The sequence below is a fragment of the Cupressus sempervirens genome, chromosome 5 (genome assembly GCF_028749045.1).
Source record: "Cupressus sempervirens isolate cs-2001-9-10 chromosome 5, ASM2874904v1, whole genome shotgun sequence".
Lineage (NCBI taxonomy): Eukaryota > Viridiplantae > Streptophyta > Pinopsida > Cupressales > Cupressaceae > Cupressus > Cupressus sempervirens.
Genome location: NC_143122.1, coordinates 568193554 through 568219181, shown reverse-complemented (window position 1 = coordinate 568219181; position 25628 = coordinate 568193554). Strand labels below are relative to the sequence as shown.

The following is a 25628-nucleotide window of genomic DNA, read 5'->3' as shown; positions in this document are numbered from 1 at the left end:
GCTGCTGAAATTCCTATGGGGGAGTATTGGAGAAACATGATTAGATCATTATCACGATGATATGTTGCATTCATGATTGTGTTTGTCATTGATGTCAACATAATAGGTTTAATAGTTTTCTATAGTATCTTACAGAAGAACAACAGAAAGATAAAGTTGGTACAGATAGATTGTTGAGTACTTTCAGTAGCAAGGTTAGGATATTATACTATGTGTCTAGTATATGAAGGTAACCTCGGAAGCATAAAATATTAAGTCTGGAAGATGTTATGCAAGTTTCAGTGAAGACTGTTCTAAGATAGAGTTTACAGAGGCATGTTCTGGTAAACTTGTTATATCTCTTGGTAGAGTTATTATTCTCAGAAGCCAAAGTTAAAGATGTGAAGAATACATGTTGGTGATGACATGGACAAGCTCGCTTGTCATAATGTTATGTGTACGAAAAGCTGTTCAAGTTGCAATGTGAAAGATTATGTTATCGCTAAGTGTAACATGTTCTTAATGTGGTCCTATAATAATTAATTGAGAAGGTGTAACAATTGACTTAGGGAATTGTTTTATGGATTCAGTATAAAGGAGGGAAATTTTTTTTTATCATGTAATTAATAATGTATAAGTATGTATGGTGAATGCGAATAATTGAAGAGTGGAATGCGAAGTTAAGAAGAGCTGAGCAGAAGTGAAAGAAACTTCATTACCGAGGTTTTATTGTGTGATTCGAAGTTGGATACTTGGATATGAGGTTCGTGAGTTGGTCTACAAGGTTTGACAGTGATTGGTCCAGTTGACAGGACAGAGGAAAGAAGTTACAGTACAATACACACAATTATTCTGCAAGGAATAGTTGAGAGATCAGTTGGACAATGAGTTCAGTGGTCTTGCCCCAGAAGCTATTTGGACAGTGGGTCCTTCTGTCCTCTACAACTCCTAACAGGGCTGGAGTCTCCTAACAGGGATTCAAAGTCTCCTAACAGGGACTCTTATGTACTAAATGTTGTAATAGACTCCTAATAGGGTCCATCCTCTAACAAGGAATATTTATATTAGTCCATCATCTTGTGGGCATCATTCCCACTGAGGTTTTCCCTCTGATCAAGAGTTTCCCTAGTTAACATATCTAGTGTAATTGTCTATGTGCATCTTGTTATGGTTATCGTTTACGTTGGTTGAATGGATAAGATTGTTTAAGGTTGATAAATGTTTTAATTATTGGATAAGTGATTCACCACCCTCCAGTTATCTTGGTGGACTATTGTTTCTAACACTATTAACTTTGTCAAACCATCTCTTCTCAAATATCCTTTTCAATCATGCTGATCTCACACCATTTTCTAACCTCTCCAACTATATCAATCTATATGTCAACATGTGTGATAAGTCAACAAGTTAATCTCAAATTAAGTTGACCTTAACGACAACACATATTTCCAATAGAAGGGTGACAATAAGGTCTTTTTAGAAACAACCCGAAGGATAAAAAGATGCTTGCTATCTTAAAAGATGCGACTAAAATATTATCATGTTAAAAAAATTATGAAAGCTAAAAAAATTAAAAAATATATCAATTTTTTAAAAACATATTCAACCCATAAATATTAGATATACCACCATCTTATATATTAATAGAGGCTCAAAGACAACTAGACAAAAAGAATGTGGATTCCCCAACTCAACTTGATAATTCATGAAGGAGAAAGGAAAGGAACAAAAGGATTCCCAAGGATTAATAATATTTTAGAATATTGATATAGAAAGGCACCGGTTTTAAAAAGACGGTCGTTAAAATAGTTTGAAAGGAGGTTAGTTGAGGTTCTTTACATTCAGAGGAAATCTAAACGCCTAACTTAGGTTTATTATGAACAGGCAAAATTAAGAATTGTCTACCAGGCTCTCATTTTCTGCATCTCTTCCCATAGGTACTATGTTGTTCTAGAGGCTCTGAAATTTTTATTGTGCATAGAGGGCATATACGAGAAAGAGAAATGGGTTTGCGAGAAAAATGGATTTGTACAAGTGAGTGAATTGGGTGCCCTCTTCTTCATAAACCCTTTGGGAAATTCAAGGACGGAATGGCCAGAGACATGAATTCATTCGCCCTCCTGGGAGAGGACGATCAGGGCGATGACGATCTCACAGTCCTCCTCGAGGCTGCTAAGAAATCTCAAAAGAAAACCCCTTCTGATGATAATGCTATCAATGCCAAGCAGCCGCAACCTGCTAAACTGCCCTCCAAACCTCTTCCTCCTGCAGAGGCTGGTAAGAGTCACTTTACTCTTTTTCCTTTGTGCCCAATCGATTATTGTCTTTGTTAGCATGAAAGATTGAATTTTGTTTTCCTGGTAAATTTTGGGCGAGGTTACGTCTGTTTCTAATCGAGTGGGAGGTAAAGTCAGATTATAGTTCTTTAAGTTTTGAAAGCACGGGTCACCTTCAAGTTCACCCGATTATTATTTTTCATTAAATTGGCGAGTTTGCAATAATAAAGGTTTTAATTTTTTTCCCAAATCTTAAAGCAGGCTATGTTTGCTTGTAATGGGAAACGCGTAAGATATTTGGGATATGTAACCATAGTTTATATCTTCGAGGTTTTCGAACGTGATTAAGGATACGATGTAGGATTAGTAAGATATGCACACATGGGTTATATTCTTAGCCTTACTCTTTTTTCAATAGAATTAGAGTTTACTGGGTTAATTTGGATTTGTTTTCCTTACTAAGTCATAAGACAGCGGTTATTTAAGCATTTTCTCCGCAAGCGGTTCAGAAACAAATCAGCAGCATCTTTTGTAAAAATTGGGTTTTTGTGAGACTGAATTCAATGTTCTGTTACGTCAGTTTATAAATTAGAGTCTTTTGCAGCAAGTAGTTTGAAATATTGTTCCTACAAATATAAATTACACGAAGCTTTGATCGGGCACATTGTATTCCTGAAATATCTATAAAGGCCCTTCAAATTTCTTATCACTCCCGCTGCCCATCCTTCAAGTTATACCCTTGGTGAAATTTAGCATTGCAACTTTGGCCATGATTGAATGTCAGCCAACAATCTAAGCATCACAGTCTTTGCTATGCTACTTTTGAACCTGGGGAACGCCACTCGCTTTGCATTTAATTTCTTTTGGCTAAGCTGCGGTGTGGGACTTCCCAATTTGTAATTTCTTATTGAAAAGATACTTTGTTGGCTCATGGTAAATCATTCCAATATTATGATTTCCTGTAAGGTTATTTTGTTATTAGACAAATCCATGAACATTTGTTAATTTGGCTCATGCTTGAATGCAACATACAATCATTATCCCACATTTGTGCCTTACAACCTTCAACTCCCACAATTTTCTATATTATTTGAGGGATTGAATCTGGGTTATGCCAAATGACCATCGAGATCTCTTTACTTAACAACTTAGATTCTTGGACAGCATGACCCAGGATATCCCATTATCATGCTTGGACAATCCACCACTGAGTTAGCAACACTTTGTGGATTAGAGAGCAGATTGCACTTGCAGAATATGTTAGCTCTTAAAGGGTCTTTATTCAGTTTGATCAAGAACTATTTCAAAAAGCAATGGGTTGTGAGAATCTGAAGTCTGCAATTTTACATATTGTCAAATGTTCTATTCTTCTGGTTTTGGCTACGCTAACAATCTATACAACCGGCCTACGCTAACTATCTACACAACTCTTGAACAGATGAACTAAAAGATTGTTTGTCCAGGGCCCATGTTTATTATTCATTTTCAGAGCCATTTTTATTTTACCAAATCTAAATATACAGTTAATAGTTTCATGTATGCCTGCTATGTTTGATTTAAAATTTGAATCATATAAAATGGTAACTAAGATTTTCTCTATGCAGTGAGGGTGGAGAGAGGAAGAGGAAGAGGACCTGGTCGTGGCCGTGGACGAGGCGGTGGTCGCTTTGGTGGCGGGGATCATTTTGAGGGAGGTGGAGAGTATGGCAATGGATTTGGCTATAGTGGGGGCCGAGGTGGCTTTGGGGAAGATGGTGGTGGCTTTGGAGGGGGCCGAGGTGGAAGAAGAGGTGGCTTTGGCGAGGACAATAGTGGCTTTGGAGGGGGCCGAGGTGGAGGAAGAGGTGGCTTTCGGGAAGAAGATGGTGGTGAGTTTGGTTTTGGTAGAGGCAGAGGACGTGGAAGGGGCAGGGGATCTCGAGGTGGTGGTCGCTTTGGGGGCTACCATGGTGCCTCTGGCCATGATGATGCAAATGGATTTGACAATCCTATACGGCAGTTGGAATTGGATGCACCTGCAGGCCAGTGGTAAGCAATTGAGTTAATAACGAAAACCTGTTTCTGAACCTTCAATTTTCTAGGTTTTTTGAGCATTGCACACGAACAGTGTTCTTACATTAAAATGCAATAGATAATGTCAGTAAGATTGATTTTCTGTGCCTTTAATCTGTTGTTGTCATATAGATTTGGCTTCATTCGGAGAGATAATTTGGCCTGGATAACTAGTAGCTTCTCTTGCTGATTGTAATCCTTGTTACAGTGTAATCAATAGAGTTTTCATAGTTGGAAATTGAAGATTTGAATGTTTTGAATAAATAATCTAAACAGCTGGATGTCTGGTTCAAATTAGGCTGAGTACATTCTCTAAAATTATTTTTGTGTGTGGGGTTAAGAACTTTTTGGGTTGTGTGAAAAGGTTTTCCGTTTTACCTAGCAAAATAAGAATATTTTTTTGAAATATTGAAAAGGATTGATCTTGCTAGTCTTGAATGTAATTTGCATTTGGAGGATAAGGTTTGGTGATTCTTAGATACTATATTATGGTAGTCATAATATAATCTCTTTGAAAGATTGTCATGCATTATCAGATAATGAAAGATGTCAAGCAGCTGTTTTTCTAACTTAATGTCTGTCTATATTTCCATTGTGAAATCGTTAGCTGTATTGACATATGTAATACTAATTATTTTGTCTGATGTTCCTTATATTTGGGTCAACCAGATTTGAATGTTTGAGTTTAGTTTTATCATCCCACTTATGATCAACAAGAGAAAAGATTTCTTTTTCCTATCATTAAATTTGTATAGACAATTGTTTTGTTCTATTTTTCTTCTGTTTTGGACAATCAATGTTTAAGACAAGTTTAGTGATCAGCCACTTCGGGCTAATGAGAGTGAGGGGACCTTTTAAGTAGCATTATATTGGTACAGGTTATATTTTGTTGTGTGTTTGTTGCAAATTGAACCACCAAATTTGGATGGGTGATATTAGTTTCTTGATCAACCTGCTTGTGGCTAATGAGCGCAAAGAGAAATTTCTACTATCATATTAATCATTTAAAATTTTCTCTACTTTATTGAAGTGACAACTTGGGTTCATTTAATGCCTTACAATATTCTGTAGATTCAGTTCCATGTATTGAGTTAACCTTCAACTTGTATTCTGTTACCAGGGAAGCCCTGGGAGAACTTTTCTACAAAACTCTCCCCAAAAAACCCTAAAAGTGATTTTTCTGTATTAAACATCATGCAAAACACACTAATATAATGATGATTGTAGAATTTTTCTTGTGCCACTGTACCAATTTAATTATAAACCATTTTGATTTATCTTTAACATTTGACAATTGGTATTTATTAATGTTTTGAACCAGAAATATACTTTATCAATAAATGAAAACCATAATACAAGATAATCAGATAACACAAGTAGTTATCCTGGGAAAAGCCCTCCTCACCGATCACCGAGGTAAACAACCCAGCCCACAAAAAATGATGGTTCCTTTATTGAGTTGTTCAAACAACTACAAGAAACTTCTTGCTTACAATTGAATAAAATCTCAATCAATCAACAAGCATTATTTTAAACAAAATATATCTCTACAATAATAAACACTATGTGAATGTAACCTCAAGCTGTTTACAACAAACAGGCAATCAGACAGATCCTGAGAGCATGCACACACATGCACTGAGCTCCCAGCAATCACACAGCTAGAAAGCTCACTCATCATAAGAAACAGCACACCCCATAAGCACACAGCTAGAAAGCTCAGTCAGCATAAGAAACAGCATGTGACAACCCCGTCATCTCACAACGCGGTAAATGCCAATACACACAGGAGACAATACAAGCAACTATCTATCCAAAAAAGTTTCTGCACAGTAATATACTACTGAAGATACATGAATGCATACACACACAGCGTTGCATGATACAAGGTAAGCTGTCGAGAAAGACAAGACTCTTTGCGAGGCAACACCAATACAAAGAGTGTCTGATGCATTTATTACTGAAGACGGTGATGCCTGATAACAACATGACACGCTAAAAAACCATCTACAAACCATCCACATAATGACCAGCAGAGATAATGCAAAGTCAGCTTTTGCGTGGAGTCCAGGTGAGAGGAGTGAACATAACATCATGAATAAGGTGCCACGATGCCTTCTACACATGAAACCGGAGGTGCTAAGTACGAACATGAGTAAATAGAAAACCCTGAAGTGACCGACGTGAAACTCTTCCATATTATAAGGCTGCAGACACAACAGGAGCAGCATAGAACATGGACAATGCACAGCAGCAAGAGGGTAAAATGATGAGAGGAACAGAGAACACAGGCAATTTTCAGAGGAAGATCTATCCCACAGCTAGAATATTTAACAGTATTGAATTATCAGTTAACATCTGTGTTCTGTATTTAATTTTCTATGATATAATAGTATGCAGTATATTTTATGGCCAAGCCCAGCCATATTGAAACCAGGAGAAAAACTGGTCAAACACTGAACCTGAAACTGAACTGGCAACTAAGGTATAATGCAACATTTGGATGTTACATCATTTGGGGATTGCTCCAGATTTTTTTGACGCCATTTGACAGTCATTGACATCTTTGAAGGTGGGGGCTATAGCCTTAAAAAGACGATAAAATGTTCTTCTCATTCCTTTAAATTTCATTATACAAATAAAATCATCAAATCTGAATGTTGGAGGTGTTGGTTCCTAAAACCGCAGATCGGAAATCCAAGAGCTTTGCCAATTCTCCAATAGGATTGCCCAATCAGTTCTGGCCAACGAACGGGAAAGATTTCAATTCCCCTGCACTTTAGGCTTCACTACAGCTAGGCGGGTAAACCGTCGCTCCAAACCAGATAACCTTGCTCAAAGCTTTTATATAGCGAATTTAGTCTTTGTGAGTTATCCGGTTGGCAAAATCCTCAAACTCAATCAAATAAAGTATTGTGAGTGCTTGAATGCTGTTGTATAATGTTTATCAATAATTAATTTGATGCTTGCAAGAAGGAAGTATATAGATTTTTGTACAACTATAATCCAATAACTATATTTCAATGATTTTAAAAGACCAGCGCCTTTGCTTATTCGAGCAACAGAGTCAACTTCAAGAAGGATTATTATGTACAACTTTATGAGATAATATATATTTATAATATCATCAATTACTCTAGAGCTCTGCAAACGATATTTCTTGTATGCAATTCTATGTCAGTCCAAAATGAATTTAACTTCTTTGGCAGAAGTTCAGCTAGACAGAGATGAGAAAACACAAACTTATTTCGCAATATCCCTGATTGTTGAACAAAGAACGCGGGAAAGATATAATGCATGAGTTTTGTTGCAATAATTCAATAATCTTCTTACTGATCATAAAGGAAGAATATGAATCACAATTTTAAATCTCTCTACTTTGAATAAACATGAACAAAAAGGGCTTTTTATTTATTATTGAAATATACAGTTCCCCTTACAAGGCCTGAATATATCTCTTCCGATAATGTCTTGTTGTTCCTTTATTTTTTCAGTTGACTCTCTTATTTATATCCTTTTTACTTTAGAGATGTGACTTTTAAATGAATAGTCTCACCTCTTCCAAAGTAATCGCACCTTTTATACTGAGATAATATTATTATATCTTTAATATTTCGTGACTAAAGCTTTGGCAATAACTTCACCTCAATGAAATTTATACTCAATATATGCTAATATTTATATTATTGAGCCTCTTAAGAATATCATTCACAGTGATAGTGAATATTGGAATTGCTGAATTTCCTCCCAACATTTAATTTTTTTCCTTCCACGGGCATTGTGCAGGGAGTTTGTGATTTTAGAATTTCCTGGGATCATTATCGTGAATGGAAGGTTGCACAATCCCCATTCACGTTCTCTAACTGGAAATCTGCAAACCCAACATCGTATAGAAAGGGAAATAATTTCCGTCTGGGCATGGCTTCATCCATAGACAGATAAATACGAACAAACCTTTGTTGATTCAGGAAATACTTTGTGATTGCAGAACCAGCTTCCTCAATTCACATTTCCTTAATATTATGTAATGTCCCCTTTTTGGGACATTAGAAAAATTGAAGTCTTATGATTTATAATATCAAAATTGACTTGGAGAGCGTGGACTCAAAATATAAATGTCAATTTAATGTTATAAAGGGGGCAAAAAGGACAAGGGAGATAAGACGAAAAGCTAGGAAGGATGTCGAAGAGTCACAGCTATGGGGTTAAAAACAGAAGACTCTTTCATTTGGGGATGCTTGATTTATTATTCCTGATTTCAGTTCTCTCTTGTGAGAATATTTAGAAAGCTTTTGCTTTCAGCTAGTATGAGGACATAGCCCCTCATGCCGGCAGACAGTCGACGCAAACCCATTGTCCGAGGAAACATCAGTTCAGGTGTTTCATCTGTGCTTAGAGGTTCTTATTCTAGTATTCCAATCTGACTGTTAAACTGTATTTAAGACTGGATTTGGTAGTGTTAGTTATTGTATTGCTGTTGTATAATGCAATAACGTTGTTTTAAGGAGTTGTATGTTAGTTTATTGGTTTATATTGTTGGTTTGTAATGCATTTTATATGCTTGAATTCCTGAATATTACTTGGACAAGAACGGATTATTATCTTGTGGAGATTCTTCTGGTTTTATTGTTGTATCGTATTACATCTGCCTATGTTCGAGTTTTGAATACTATATTCAAGAAGTAGCTGGGTAAATGTCTGGTGTAGTTTCTACTGATTTCGTTTGAGTTTGGTAATATATCTGCATATTTTAGTTTTAAATATATTGTTGATAGAGAAATCTAGTTAATATCCGGTTTGGGATATTTCATATTACGGCAGTTTCAATTTGCAGTTTGTAATGAGTTTTGAACCTGCACCTTCAGAATGCTTGCAGAGTTTCTTAATATGCATTACCCATCACTTGCTAATCCCTCCATACTATGTGACGTGGAGTAGCTGACTCAGTTTCTTAAATCCCCGATACATGATATTGTGGTCTTTGTTATTTTCATTTATTCAAACACATTTATATTCCGATGTCAATGTTTTGATGCTAATGTCCTTCGGTGATTGAGCACACTTTTCACACTTTAATTTTTCTACCAATCGTTTCTTCTTTGATTGGTCTTCAATACTTCTGAGCCTCCAGCACTGTGAATAATTGACGTGACCATGGGATTCTTGCTTGCTACGCACACAACAAAATATTATCTACAGCATGTGGAATGTGTGGAATGCTCCGTTCTTGTCTAGAAGAGAATTCCTGTCCATCGTGGTTAGTTTCCATCTGAACAATTTCCTGGGCGTTTTTGGTTTATTGCTGCATACTTAGGCTCATCGTTGTGTCAGTAGATAATCAAATTTGGTTAAAAGGAAAGCTGACACATTGATCAAATTGACGGCAAGGAGACCCTGTCCGAGTATCCCATGGATATAAGAACCTATTACGAAGCCATCTTGATACACTCCTCATATCTCCCATTGGCATTGCACCTGTATATTCCTATCAAACCTTCGTGTTTGGGCATGCGTTTTAAGACTTGTCTGGCTTGAATCTTTATGATTGTTCTGAGACTTAACTGGTTCGAAAATTGTAAACGTATTGTTATTTGCCAACCGATTTTTTTATCAATTTAAAACAGAATGGAGTGTTGATATGTCTTCATATGTATTTTGGCAACTTGCTTCTGAGTCCTTTTCATAGGGTCCTGCATAATAGTTATTTTTCCTCTGAAATCTGCCTTTCAAGATGCTGGATTGACAGCAGAATCAATGAGCTCTTCAATAAAGCAAGTGCTTTTGCTTCTCGCGTACTTGACAAGTGCATACCACCACAGAATTCTGTCAATTCTGTCGAGGATGATGCTCATTGTGGGTTATCTGGATTTACTAGAAGATGCTCAACATGTCCTCAAATGGAAACAACTTGAACGGGATCAGGATAAACTTCTCCAAACACAGCTCGGTGACCCAAATTTGTTTTGCCTCCACCTTGCTAGCTTCTTTTGCATATACAATGTACATCTAACTCATCTTGAATCTGCTGATTTACTATTGTTTCTATCTGCTTCAAATTATCAGCATTAACAGGTTTTCCATGTGAGAAATCAAAGCACAACGTTTCTGGAGTAACCAAGGATCCCCTTTTGATCAATGTGATTACCTTTCACAGCCTTCAATGTATAGTTTAACATGTTAATATATGTGTGATTGGGAGCTATAAGACCCTTCCTTTCATAGTATACCTTACACGTGACTTTATCCCCAACACGTCTTTTTCCCTTAGAACAGAGTCAATGTAAAGGTCACAACCACTTTATATCTGGGTATTCCAAACATCAAAACATCCATATGGAACCTCACAGATTTTAGTGTCATAGATCTGCCCTCCTTTCTCTGCATAAAAAATTGTATTTCCAAGTGCAATACTAACATTCTCTCCAGATGAAACAAAATCTACGAATTCCAATCAGTTATAGATTGCTTTCACTTTACTGGTGTGGTCTCGAATTCACACAAGCTCATCAAGGAAAATTGATTTGAAATATCTGATACTGTTGATAGTACCCATGTCATAAATCACTAAACATCCTGGACTGTCATTAAATTTTCAAAAGACTTCCCATAAAAAGTAATGGCTATCATACATCCTTTGACCAGTTTTCAACAAATCTACAACATCTGCTGTTAATTCTGTAAAGTTTAATGGATCTTAGTTGGTGGAGACGTATCAATTATATTTCAGTCTGATTTAATGATTTAGCAGACTTCCATATTCCTTATTGAGTGCTTGACTTCTCAATTATATATATGTTCTTAATGCTGTAATATTTGTTCTGATCTGAGATCTGTATGCCACTTTGATTGATAGAAATGATCTGTATGATCTGAAGATACAAATGAGACTAATATATATACCTATTGAAACACAACCAAGTAAGGTTATGACCCTACATGATTATGTCCCAACAGATATACACATTAGTGTCTTTTCATAACAATCATTATATTATTAAAGAGACCCAATAACTAATCATAATACATACCCGCACATACCCGATGACAAGAGATGTCTCCCATTTCATTAATCGGTGTAACCAACAGTCATCGCAGGATATGTATTATAATTGATGGCAATTATAAGTGATATAATATCACTCTATATTATCGGCGGTGAAACATTTGTATGAGACAATCGATATCTTCAATACCTGAAGGTGTAAGATTATATTAAGAATGAGAATATATATATATATATATATATATATATATATATATATATATATATATATATATATATATATATATATATATATATATATATATATATATATATATATATATATATATATATATATATATATATATATATATATATATATATAATATCAATTGCTAACTTCTGATCACAGATGTTTCAATACACTTTTACTGCAAATATTCTTAACACTCCGTCTTTAGCAATGAGGGTTTGAAACATTTATATATATATAAAAACATATATAGGTATCACTCTACCGTGGTTTAATAATTATGGTGTCTGGCAAAATCCGGCCCGAAGAACCATGATGGCTATCAATGTGTCCGACAAAATCCGGCCCGAAGAACAATGATAACACTTTCCTTCAACAGTTTGGTGTTAGAAGGTTGGTCAGCTATCGATAAGATTGTCACCTTACAATAGTGATGTTAAACACATATGAAAGATTGTCACCTTTCATTTTACAAGTTTGCAAACAATCTAAAACAATCTAATTTTCAATATTCACGAATATATATATATATATAAAATTTATAAATTACAATTTCAAATTTGTTATACCAAGTTTACATCTAAAGTACTCTATTTTCACTCTTGCAAGAGGCTTGGTAAAAATATCAGCATTTTGTTCATCAGTGCTTATATAGATCAACTTGATCACATTTCTATCAACCATGTCCCTAATAAAGTGGTATGGAGTTTCGATTTGCTTTGATCGTTTGTGGAACACTGGATTAGCGGAGAGTTTGATGCAGCTCTGGTTATCACAATGGATCACTGTGGGATCTAATTTCCTTCTAAATAATCCAAATAATAACTTCCCTAACCATACTGCTTTATGCGCTCCCATGGAGGCCTCCATGTATTCAGCTTTGGTAGAGCTCAAAGCAACTGTAGGTTGTTTTCTACTGAACCACGATATCATTGCTGATCCAAGGTTGAAATAACATCTGGTTGTACTCTTACGGTTTAAGGACCTTCCAGCCCAATCAGAATCAATATAGCCTTCAAGTTTGATCTCAACATTTCTGTACGTTAGTCCAAGATCAATAGTGCCACGCAGATATCTCAAGATGTGTTTTTCTTCCATTAAATGTATCTTCTTGGGCTCACACATAAAGTGACTTAATCCATTTGCGGCATAGCATATATCGGGCCCAATATTTACCAAATACATGAGAGACCCAATAATTTGTCTGTAGAGTGTGGGATCAATAGATTTTGAATGCACTGCTTCTTCTTTTAGTTTGTGTAGTTTAGTTTCCATTGGAGTTGCAAGTGGTTTACTGTCCATCATTCTAAATCTAGTCAAGATGTCCTGAGTGTATTTACCCTGATTTAGAAAGATATGATCTTTCTTTTGACATACTTCTAGGCCCAAGAAATAATGTAGTAGACCTAGATCCTTCATTTCAAATTCAGCTGTAAGATCTTGTTTGCATCTCTCAATTAGATGATCATTTCCTATTATCAGTAGATCATCAATATATAACACAAGTATTAACATATCATCATTAGAGATTTTGAAATACATATTAGGATTGGCTTCATTTTTAGAGTATCCCAATTTGATGAGGTAGCTGTCTATTCTTTCATACCAAGCTCGAGGTGCTTGTGTAAGACCATAAAGAGTTTTCTTGAGTTTACACACATATAGATTCTTATTTTCTTATAACAAAGCCTTCAGGCTGTTCAATATATACTTCTTTATTTATGACTCCATTTAAGGATACAGTCTTCACATCTATTTCATCTATCTTCCATCCCTTAGCTGCTGCAATTGCAATAATTGTCCTGACCAAAGTGTAACGAGCAATCGGAACAAAAGTTTCTTCATAATCAATGCCTGCTTTCTGGAAAAAACCACGAACAACAAACCTTGCTTTATGTTTCTTAATGCTACCATCTGCTGCATATTTGATTTGATATAGCCATTTTGAAGAAACAACTGATTTGTCTTTAGGTCTAGGTACAATATTCCAGACATCATTTTGTAGTATCGACTAATATTCTTCAGTCATAGCATCTTTCCATGCTTGACAAGTAATGGTTTCTTCAATAGTTGTTGGTTCAAATTTTGTAAGCTCAGTTACTAGGGCAGTTTAACAAAATTTGTTTTTGGTTTTCTTGCTTTTCTTAGAAACTTCATCTAGTTCAACATTATTTTTCTTCAATCATTTCTTCTTGCCCATAAGGACCTTTTCTTGATATTGGAGGTATCTCTATCTCCTGTATCTATAGATGGTTCATTTCCTTCTGATGTGTTCTCCCTCTGAATTTCAGTTAAAGGATTTTCATCTAAGTTTGTAATGGGCTCATTTTCTATATTTGTGGCTAGTTTTAATGCAAGTTTTCCTCGAATATTACATCTCTACTTACTTCAACTAATCTTTGTCCAGGAACATAAACTCTATACCCTTTTGAGTTCTCACTATAGCCAACAAATATCCCTTTCTTCGTGGATGGATCTAACTTAGTTCTTCTTTCTTTAGGTATGTGAATATAAACAGGGCAACCAAAAATTCTGAGGTGACCTAAGTCAGGTTTATTCCCAGTAAAGACTTCTTCAGGTGTTATGTTTTCTAGTATAGAGTGGGGACATTTGTTCTGGATGTATACAATAGTATTGGTGGCTTCCGCCCAGAATGAAAAATGCAAGTTTTGATCATGAAGCATGGCTTTTGCAAATTCAACAATAGTTCTATTTTTTATTTCTGCTACTCCATTCTGTTGAGGATTATATGGTATTGTATACTCTCTCTTAATCCCAACAAAAGTACAAAAGGCTTTGAAATTTTTAGAAGTATATTCTCCCCCATTGTCAGATCTTAGAGTTTTAATTTTCTTTGAGGTTTGATTTTCCACAGTTTCTTTGAATTCTTTAAATTTTGACAGAACCTCAGTAGATACTTCAACTTTTAGAAGTAAATCCAAGTTTTCCTCGAGTAATCATCAATGAATATGATGTAGTAAGAGTAACCTCCTAGAGAGAGTGTTGGCATGGGCCCACATAAATCAGAGTGAACTAGTTCCAGAATTGATTTAGACTTGTGTTCACTAGGAGGAAAATGTTTTTTAATGTTCTTTTCTAGAGCACATCATTTACAGACACCAATGTATTTTGAGCTTAGACTCGGTGTTCCAGAGGTGATGTTCTCTACATTTGGAAGTGAACTAAATCCAATATGTCCAAGTCTTCAATGCCATACTTCATTGGAGTTTGTTACTTCAAGATTAAGAGCTTGCCTTTGGATATTGCATAGTTTATATAAGGTCCCATCTCTGGTTCCTATGGTGATGGCATTTTTAAGATTTGAGTTTTTAGGCCAATACAAAACTTTGTCTTCGTTGAAAGTGACTTGGAATCCTTCATCAGCTAATCCAAAAATTGAAATTAGATTTTTTTTATACCTGGTACAAATAGAACATCCCTTAGTTTTAGTGTCACTCCAATCCTTAGTTGTATAGAACAGGTCCCAATTCCTCTAACTGGATGGTGGAATTATCTTTAATGGTGACTCCTTCAGAGATGTAACTTTCAAGGGTTTCAAATTTTTCTCTGAATCCTATTATATAACATGAAGCACCGCTATCTATCATCCACACTTTTTCATTAGAGTTTATCTCACTTGATAACGTAGAATAGTATAATAGATTTTCATCTTTCTTTGTTATAGCTAAAGAAGCTAAGATGTTTTCCCTTTCCGGACAATTTCTGAAAGTATGCCCAGGTTTATCACATTTATAACATTTAACTTTAGAAAAATCTGTTCTTTTGTAATTTTGATTTTTTTTTCTCTTTGTCATAATACTTTCCTTTAAATTTCCTCTTTTTGCCTTTGTAATTTGAAACTGAAAAAAGAGCTTGATTTTCTCCCTCTTGATTTTAGATGATCCCTCTAGAAATTAGCCACGATTCTTTTGATATGCAATCATTCTTTAGTTGATCAAAAAGAGGTATAGTAGGCCTACTGATTACTTGAATGAATGCTTCCCATGATAATGGAAATCCTCTAAGTGCTATTATCTATAGTTCTTGATCTTCTATTTTGCTTCCAATAGCATTTAGATGATTTTTAATTTCGAAAATCTTCCCAAAATATGATGAGATTGTTTCCCCTTTACTTAGTTTAGTATTCATTAGTTGATTTTTCAGTGTAATCAGTCTACATGAGTTGTTGATTTCAAACATATCTTTAATTGTTTTGAATACTTCATATGCTTTCTTTAGATCTGATATAGATGAAACGATATGATCTTTTACGGAATCCACAATGATTTTCCTAGCTTTATTATTTCGTCTTTTCCAAGTGGTCTTATCTGCTTCATCTTCAAGAATTGAAATATCTGACTCAATAAAAGATTCGAGTTCTAATTCTTCGAGAATTGTAGTAATTCAAATTTTCCAAGAAAATAAATTCAGTGCTCCTTCAAGTCTTTCCTCTACTCTTACATTATTGACATATTGTCCCTTTTAATTATAAAAGCAGAATGATAGTCTCCTTACCAATTAAGCTCTGATACCATGTAAAGTTTAATGGATCTTAGTTGGTGGAGACGTATCAATTATATTTCAGTCTGATTTAATGATTTAGCAGACTTCTATATTCCTTATTGAGTGCTTGACTTCTCAATTATATACATGTTCTTAATGAAGTAATATTTGTTCTGATCTGAGATCTGTATGCCACTTTGATTGATATGATCTGCAGATACAAATGAGACTAATATATATACCTATTGAAACACAACCAAGTAAGGTTATGACCCTACGTGATTATGTCTCAACAGATATACACATTAGTGTCTTTTCATAACAACTATTATATTATTAAAGAGACCGTTAACTAATCATAATACATACCTGCACATACCTGATGACAAGAGATGTCTCCCGTTTCATTAATTGGTGTAACCAACAGTCACTGCAGGTTATGTATTATAATCGATGGCAATTATAAGTGATATAATATCACTCTATATTATCGGCGGTGAAACATTTGGATGAGGCAATCGATATCTTCAATACCTGAAGGTGTAAGATTATATTAAGAATGAGACTATATATATATATCAATTACTAACTTCTGATCGCAGATGTTTCAATACACTTACTGCTGATATTCTTAACAAATTCAACTTGAAACATGTTAGCACAGGTAGTATTGAATTCATTCTGCCAGGATATACCTTGGATCCTGAGTGAAAATTGTATAAATGGAGATTCTGAAATCTAAGTTCCATCAGTGGCTCTTATTGGGGACATGAGCTCCTTGCAGGCATAATGAGATTCCAGCTATCACTAGAGAAGAAAACTATATACAACCTACTGCAAAGTGAAATTGGGTGGCCCCTCAAAAAAGTGAGCCTTGTTCCTTTCCTCTATCAAACAATTGATTTTGATCACGTAACACTTTTAACCTTGCTGTATTAGATGCATTATCCTTTTGTACACAATTTTCAATGTCTCCACTTTCAGAATGCAGATTATGTTTGTCTGATTCAATCTTTTCTTCAGACCTATAGTGCAGCACCTGTTCATATAATGGTTTGAAAGATGGTTCATGTCTAAGAGGCATTGCTTCACATGTATCAGAAATACAGTCAGGTGTGATATTTGCGAAACCTTCAGAACTATCCTTTAATCTATCTTCCTCATCATGCTTGGCTGATTTCATCTTGCCTTCACATACTTGGCATACTTTCTGCTCATAGGATGAACTAAAAGATGTCTCACCATGTGAATGCATATTATGAGTTTCTTCAAATTCCAAATCATTATTAGGCATGTTATCTTCATCATGATGCTGATGGGTTTGATTGCATAGAAGATCCTCTTCAAATGATGGATTCAAGAACATAGAGAACTTGTGCATATCTCCATGAGAACTCTCATCTGAAACTTCCTCCTGTTCATATGTTGCATGCTGTTCTACTTCATCTCCACTATTTGATCCTTGGAAATTATCATCTACATCTAGCATCTCCTGAATATGTGCTGTTCCGTCAACTTGTTTACCATGGTGGGTTGAGAAAACATTTGAGCCATTTTTCTCCACATGTTTCTAGTATTTCATGTCTAATAAGACTTACATTTCTTCCATGCTAAGCGAACCCTCTACCTCATTCTTACACTCACTGACATCTGTTGTTGCACAGATTTCATTATGGATGGATTCTTCTCCAAGGTGTCCAAAAACTTCTTCTATACCTGAATCTGAAACATCATTTTTTTATTGTTTCTCCTCAGTAGATCTATCTTCATTTTCATCAGCTTCTTCTAATATCTGAAAAAGAAGCTTCAAATCAGGGTCTTCTTGCGAGATTCCCAATTCTTTGACCTTTCTTATGAATTCTTTTCGTGAAGGCATAATGTCTGCAGGTGTCCTCTGATACATATTTACCATCCTCATGAATAAGTGTGCAGAAGACTCCCCTTCAAATATCTCCAAACTGAAAAAGTCATCAAGCAAAGACATGTTAGGATCTTCTTCCATGCTGCAGTTTTGGTCTTCATACCATTCATAACACATGTTACCTTTCTCACTTGCATCATGAAATTCATATAAGAACTATTGTTCAAAATCCTTCCAAGATGAGATACATTGTGTAGGTAATGATTCATATGCTTGTCTCGCATTGTCGTTTAATTTTGTGATAACTTCATACCCTGATCTTCTACACACATCTCATAATCTTCTATAAATGTATAAAAAGCATCCAAATGTTGAAGTGCCGATTCATCCCATTCTCTATGGAAATTTGGTACAAGTTGTGAAAGTTTTGGGGATAACTTGCTAGGTTCATATCAAAATTGCTGAAATCAAATGGCCCGATGCCATCTAGAATAAAAGGCTTTTTTTGAAATGATTGATACATTTGAAAAACTATCTACCTTTTCTGACTGAGTCTTCTCCCTTAGCAGAGCTACCAATTGAAACTTCATTAAATAGAGTTGCCGCCTCTTTTGAGGAAATTGTTGATTTGCCTAATCTTCTAGGTTCTTGCTTCCAACAAAGTAAACTTCCAAACAAATTGATACAACTGCTTTTTGATTCTGGTCCACGAAATTCGAAATTCTGGGTAACTTCACAATGTATATTGTGAGCAACTCTCTCGAACGTAGTCTCTAATCTGTTGGTTCCCAAAACCACTAATTGGAAATCCAAGAGCTTTGACATTGTCCTATTTGTTGAATGACTTCAATTCCCTTGCACTTTAGGCTGGTAAACCTTCACTCCAATTCGGATCACCTTCCTCAAAGCTTTTATATAGCAAATTTAGTCTTTGTGAGTTATTCGGTTGGCAAAATCCTCAAACTCGATCAAATAAAGTATTATGAGTGCTTGAAATGATTGAATGTTTTGCATAATGTTTATTAATAATTAATTTGATGCTTGCAAAAAGGTAGAATATAGATTTCTGACTTCAATTATAAATCCAATAACTATATTTCAATGATTTTAAAAGACCAGGGTTTATTCAGGCAACAGAGTCGGCTACAACGAGGATTTTTAGGTACAACTTTATAAGACAATATTTATTTATAATATCATCAATTACTCCTGAGCTTTGCAAACGATAATTCTTGTATGCAGTTCTATGTTAGTCCAAAAGGAAACTGACTTCTTCGACGAAAGTCCAGTTAGACAAAGATGAGGAAACACAAACTTATTTCGCAATATCCTTGATTGTCAAACAGAGAATGCAGGAAAAATCCAATGCATAAGTTTTGTCAGATTATTTCAATAATCTTCTTACCGATCATAAAGGACGAATCTTAATCATAATTTAAAATCTCTCTGCTTTGAATAAACATGAACAAAAATGGCTTTTTATTTATTATTGAAATATAATATACAAATAGATATTAAAGTCATGCTTTAATATTTTACAATTCCCCTGACAAGGCCTGAATATATCTCTTTTTAATATCTCCTCTGATAATGTCTTGTTGTTCCTTTATTTTTTCACTTGACTCCCGTATTTATATCCTTTTTTCTTCAGAGACGTGACTTTTAAATGAAAGGTCTCACCTCTTCCAAAGTAATTGCATCTTTTATATAAAGATAATATTATTATATCTTTAATATTTCGTGACTAAAGCTTTGGCAACATTTTCAACTCAATGAAATTTATACTCAATATACGCTAATATTTATATGATTGAGCCCCTTAATAATATCATTCACTGTGATAGTAAATATTGGAGTTGCTGAATTTCCTACCAACATTTAAATGTTTCCTTCCATGGCCATTGTGCAGGGAGTTTGTGATTTTAAAACTTCCTGGGATCATTATCGTGAATGGAAGAGTGCACAATTGTTGTTAACGTTCTCTGACTGGAAATCTGCGAACACATCATTGCATAGAAAGGGAAATAATTTCCGTCTGGGCATGGCTTCATCCATGGACAGATAAATATTAACAAACCTCTGTTGATTCAGGAAATACTTTGTGATTGCAGAACTGGCTTCCTCAATTTAATATTACGGCAGTTTCAATTTGCAGTTTGTACTTTGTAATGAGTTTTGAACCTGCAACATTAGAATGCTTGCAGAGTTTCTTTATATGCATTACCCGTCACTTGCTAATCCCTCCATACTATGTGACGTGGAGTAGCTGATTCAGTTTCTTAAACCCCCGATAGTACATGATATTGTGGTCTTTGTTATTTTCATTTATTTGAACACACTTTTTAATATTCCGATTTCAATGTTTTGATGCCACTGTCCTTGGGTGATTGAGCACGCTTCTTTCACTTGAATTTTTCTACTAATCACTTCTTTGATTGGTCTTCAATACTTCTGAGTCTCCAGCGCTGTGAATAATTGATGTGACCATGAGATTCTTGCTTGCTATGCACACATCAAAATATTATCTAAAGTGTGTGAAATGTGTGGAATGCCCCATTCTTCTCTAGATGAGAATTCCTGTCCATTGTGGCTAGTTAAGTCTCAGAACAATTTCCTGGGCGTTTTTGGTTTATCGCTGCTTACTTAGGCTCATTGTTGTGTCAGTATATAATAAAATTTGGTTAAAAGGAACGCTGACACATTGATCAAATTGATGGCAAGGAGACCCTTTCCAAGTATCGCATGGAGATAAGAAACTATCACGAAGCCATTTTGATACACTCCTCATATCTCCCATTGGCATCACACCGGTATATTCCTATCAAACCTTCCTGTTTGGGCATGCGTTTTAAGACTTATCTGGCTCGAACCTTTATGATTGTTCTGAGACTTAACTGGTTCGAAAATTGTAAACGTATTGTTATTTGCCAATGGATTTTTTTTTTTTTTTTTGGGAAAATATTGATTTAAAACAGAATGGAGTGTTGATATGTCTTCATATATGTTTTGGCAACTTGCTTCTGAGCCCTTTTCATACGATCCTGTATAATAGTTTGTTTTCCTATGAAACTGCCTTTCAAGATGCTGGATTGCCAACAGGATCAATGAGCTCTTCTATGAAGCCACTTCCTTGATCAGATACAAAAGCAAATGCTTTTGCTTCTCGTGTACTTGACAAGTGCATACCACCACAGAATTCTGTTGAGGATGATGCTCATTGTGGGTTATCAGGATTTACTAGAAGATCCTCAGCACGTCTTCCAATGGAAACAACTTGAACGGGATCAGGATAAACTTCTTCAAACACAGCTCAGTGACCCAAAATTCGTTTTGCCTCCACCAGGCTTTTTTTGCATATACATCCAACTCATCTTGAATCTGCTGATTTACTATTGCTTCTATCTGCATCAAATTATCAGCATTAACAGGTTTTCCATGTGAGAGATCAAAGCACAACTTGTCTGGAGTAACCAAGGATCCCTTTTGATCAATGCAGTTACCTAGTACAGCCTTCAATGCATAGTTTAAGATGTGAATACATGTGTGATTGGGAGCTATAAGACCCTTCCTTTCATAGTCTAGAGTACACATGACTTTGTCCCCAACATGTCTTTTTCCCTCAGAACAGAGTCATTGTAAAGGATACAATAACCATATATTTGAATCTCAACGCTAGAACATAATGGCTACAATATTCCATCTTTCTTGAATTGTTTTGCCTCAGACAAATAGGTGTATTTGCTGTTGAGTCTTTTCAACAATTTATGACTTGTCAGTTTCTGTTAAAAAGCAGTGAAAAATGGGGACATGTCCCCCCCCCCACCCACACCAAACCAAGCTTCATGTTTCCAAGACAGTGACATACTCCCCCCGCCACTGCTACTGAGATGACCGGGGATGCCCAGGAATCCCCTGAGAGTATCAGGGACTTCTGGAACTCTCCCATCCCTAGTTGTCCGAAAGGTGTATTTTTTAAATATTTGCCAGCATATACAATGTATTTTTGGCTGATTGAGGGACATTTTCAGATCATTTGCTAACCTAATATGGGCAATTTAAGAGGGTTTGTAATTGCTATTGCATACATTATTGCCGACTATGCTTTCGATCCTAAATAAAAATCAGAACTGTGGTTTCTATGTTGGTGTTTCCACATTTGTGATTCATGTGGTGCTACTGTCATATTTATGATTTTATCCAACAATTCATTATCCAATTCAATTTTCATATATGAGTAATTTCAATATATAAGGGTTTCATAATCAGTGGTGAATGACAGTTCCACTGTCCATAAATATCAGTTTTAATCAGCAGTCATGTTTAACATATAAAATTCATATCTTAATATTTAGTATTTGCAATTTTGCTGTTTTAGTAATTTGCCAATGCTTCATTTGAAATGTAATTCTTATACATCTTTTCATAACTATTTTCCTAGTCCTGTATGTATACCACCTGCCCTTCCGCCATTGCCTTGCCGTCCCCGAACTTTGCCCCTTTGCCCCCTCATTCCCCCGTCTCAATGGGTCGTGGAACACTGTTCAAATTGTTTCTTTACTCAAATTGTGATGCAGTGTAGGCAAAGTGATACAATCAAAGATTGCTTAAAAAGTCGGTAATCTAGTGATAGCCCTGAACTATAATAGAATATAGAAAAAAGGCATATGACTGTTCTATGTCCAAGGCTGGATGACATTCTCTACTATTTTGTTTCCTCTATTTTCTCTCATTTGCTCCTATGTTTTCTCATTTTTGCCTTTTCTTGCTTAACCATTCTCTTCTGATTGTGAGTAAGGACACGTTTTCAGATCAAGAATGGGTTGCCTGTGTTAGAAGATCATGTCTTCATGTCTGATTGGATTTTGTAGTCAATCTATTTTCCCTAAACCATGACTGGTTGGAGGAGCGATTTTTAGTTTTTGTCATGATGTGGCTGCTTATAATAACACCAAGTTCTTGTTGGGTTGTTTTTATCCAAGATATGCTGTTATTTAAATTCTCCATCAACTATGCTTGGTCCCAGATGAAAAACATGATGAACTCTTAATATTTAGTGTCAGGTGTTAAATGAAATGTCTGCAGGAGAATAACACCGGTCACCAACCAAGAAAACTGTGCGTGTGATCCTTTTGACCATAGTTGGAAAACTCGCCAAATGCAAAAACTCGCCAAGCCCCCCAAAAGTTTAATCAGGAAAAACTTGGCGATTTAAAAAAAAAAACTCGGGAAAAACTCGAGAACCTAAAAAACCGCTGAAATTTAATTAAAAATACATTTATTTTGCAAAATTTAATGAGAAGATGCATCTAATAAGTTAATTAAAGACAATACAAAAGAAAGAAACAAAGTTTAGATATATATAAATGCATAATGCGTACAAAATTGCATTCTCATGCAGAATGTTCATGGTAGGAAGCAAAATTGCATTCTCATGCAGAATGCTCATGGTAGGAAGCAAAATAGTAAATTACTAAATAGTTTCAATCTGTCAAACTAGAAGTAAATACTAAAAGTCTAAATACATCAATACAATGTGACAATGTCAATCACATCTTCCTCTTTCCACTTGCACTAGCAGGAAAGTGAGGGGGTCTAGTCCTAGAAGAAGTGCCCTGCACTGGGATAGGGCGTGAGCTGCGTGACTGTGAACTCTGTGGCTGTGCCCCCTCGCTCAACGTCCCTACTGACTGGCTCGGCGTCCTAGAAGAGGATGCATCTCCTCCTAATGGTAATGCTTGATCCTCGCCTGAATCATCATCGTCCTCGTCCTCATCCTCAATGTCATCCATAGTGAACTGAAAATCAGTATTAGCCTCCTCCTCCATGCCCTGCCTCTCCAAATCAGCGATCTCATCTGGTGTAAACAATGAACTTGGCTCATGTGCTGTCCAATCAGAATAAGGATCTATCTCATCTGGATCAAGCGGACCAGGTAGTTCTAAGAGCTGTACCTTTTTTATGCGCAACTTAAGATTATAGTGCACATAAACAAGGTCATTAAGCCATTTTTGAGTCATTCTATTTCTTTTCTTTGTATGGATGGACTCAAATAAGCTCCAATTGCGCTCACAATGGGATGAGCTACAAGGTTGGGATAGGACTCTGAGAGCAAATTTCCTTAAATTGGGGGTATTGCCACCCCAACTTGCCCACCAAGCATTTGCAAAACAAAATTAAAAAAGTTATAAAGCAATAAAAAAAAAAATCAGAAGCACAACTTATCAATTAGCAAAAGTTTTAAAGTTTGACGCTTTACCTGGTGCTTGAGTAGATCTTGCTCTCTTTGCTAGCATAGAAGAGAACAAAGGACCCCTTTGATTCCACATAGATTTGTTGTTCGATCACAATAAGGTCTCTCTCCTCTTCACTTGATATCATTCTCTCAATGCATTTAGAGAGACCTTCCATGACCTCTCCATTAGGATCTGAGTAGGAATCATCAGCCCTGAAACAAATAGAAAATGATATCAAGTCTTACTACACAACCTTAAAAAGTAAAGTAAAATAAAGACTTATTAAAATCCCAACTTCAAGGACAATCAATTATCATAGTACCTGAATTTGGGATTGAGGAAGTAGCCTGCTACATGAATAGGTTGTTGGAGCATATTGTTCCATCTCCTATCAATTATTTCCCAAATGGGGTCAAATCTGAGACTATCCTTGTAATAGTAACTTCTAACAGCCTCTTTCGCCCTATCCACGGCCTCATAAAGACCTTCCATTGGGGATTGCTGCCCATCACATGTGCGCAAGACTAGAACCAGGGGCAGAGACATCTACATTTGAAATTTGAAAAAAACAAATTAGTTAATAACATAGTAAGTTATGAATTGATAATGAAACTTGAATAAACTAAAAATATAATGAAGTTACCTCCACAATCTCCTTAGCCTTTGCAAAAAAGCTATCATCAAAGACTATTTGTGCCACAGCCTCTCCTTCAGGCTTCTTTGAGTAAGGTGAAGCAACCCAATCAGCACACACAAACATTTGCTTCAAAGCCAATATGTGGTCAAAAATACTTTGCAACGTCAAGAAGACCGTTGCAAACCTTGTCATAGCAGGTCTCATCAAATCTTTGCCTTTAGTGGCTTTTCTCATCAAACTGAGAACCCATGGGTGATTATAGATATATTTCGTGACTCGCCTAGCATCTTCCACAACTGGACTCACCCAATCAAGTTTTCCTATGTCCTCCAAAAGAAGATCAAGGACATGTGCTGCACAAGGTGACCAAAAAAGTGTGGGATGCCTCTTTTGGAGGATTCTACCTAAAAGATTAGCAAAAAATCAATAATCAGTAACAAACTTTCCATATTTAGTATTTACAAATTACATCAAATCTAAATTGAATAATACCATAGCATTACATTCATGATTCATATTGATTCAAATAAAAAAAATTAAATCTACTTGCTGCCACATATGCTGCTGCATTATCTGTGATTATTTGCACCACATTCTCTATTTTTACCTCCATGACAACATTCTCCAACATTAAAGCCAATGTGGCTGCATTTTTCACTTTGTTGGAGGCATCGACAGATTTCCAAAACACCACATCATCTTTGCAAGCAATCAAGAAGTTAATAATGGTTCTACTTCTTCCATCTGTCCACCCATCAGATAAAATGGTGCAGCCATACTTCTTCCACTCTTTCTTTTGGTCTTCTATCAACAATGTTGCCCTACCAACCACTTTGTCAAGCAACCTACAAA

At 35.6% G+C, this 25628-nt stretch overlaps 2 protein-coding genes across 2 annotated transcripts in view; one reads left to right on the top strand and one right to left on the bottom strand.

Moving 5' to 3' along the window:
- The first annotated feature begins 1812 nt into the window (after positions 1–1812).
- The window catches only part of LOC149557199 (uncharacterized), a 44947-nt gene continuing 21131 nt past the window's right edge, over positions 1813–25628 (top strand). The window contains exons 1-2 of the mRNA XM_089831918.1: positions 1813–2256; positions 3860–4283. Of these exons, the coding sequence (XP_089688044.1) occupies positions 2070–2256; positions 3860–4283 (611 nt within the window). The 5' untranslated portion in view covers positions 1813–2069. The remainder of the gene's footprint in view (positions 2257–3859; positions 4284–25628) is intronic.
- On the bottom strand, positions 21462–24706 carry LOC149557200 (uncharacterized). Its single transcript, XM_089785951.1, has 2 exons — positions 24462–24706; positions 21462–24351 (listed from the first exon to the last, which is right to left on the bottom strand). The coding sequence occupies exon 2, from the start codon at positions 23921–23923 to the stop codon at positions 23453–23455; it is 471 nt and encodes a 156-aa protein (XP_089642077.1). The 5' UTR covers positions 23924–24351; positions 24462–24706; the 3' UTR covers positions 21462–23452.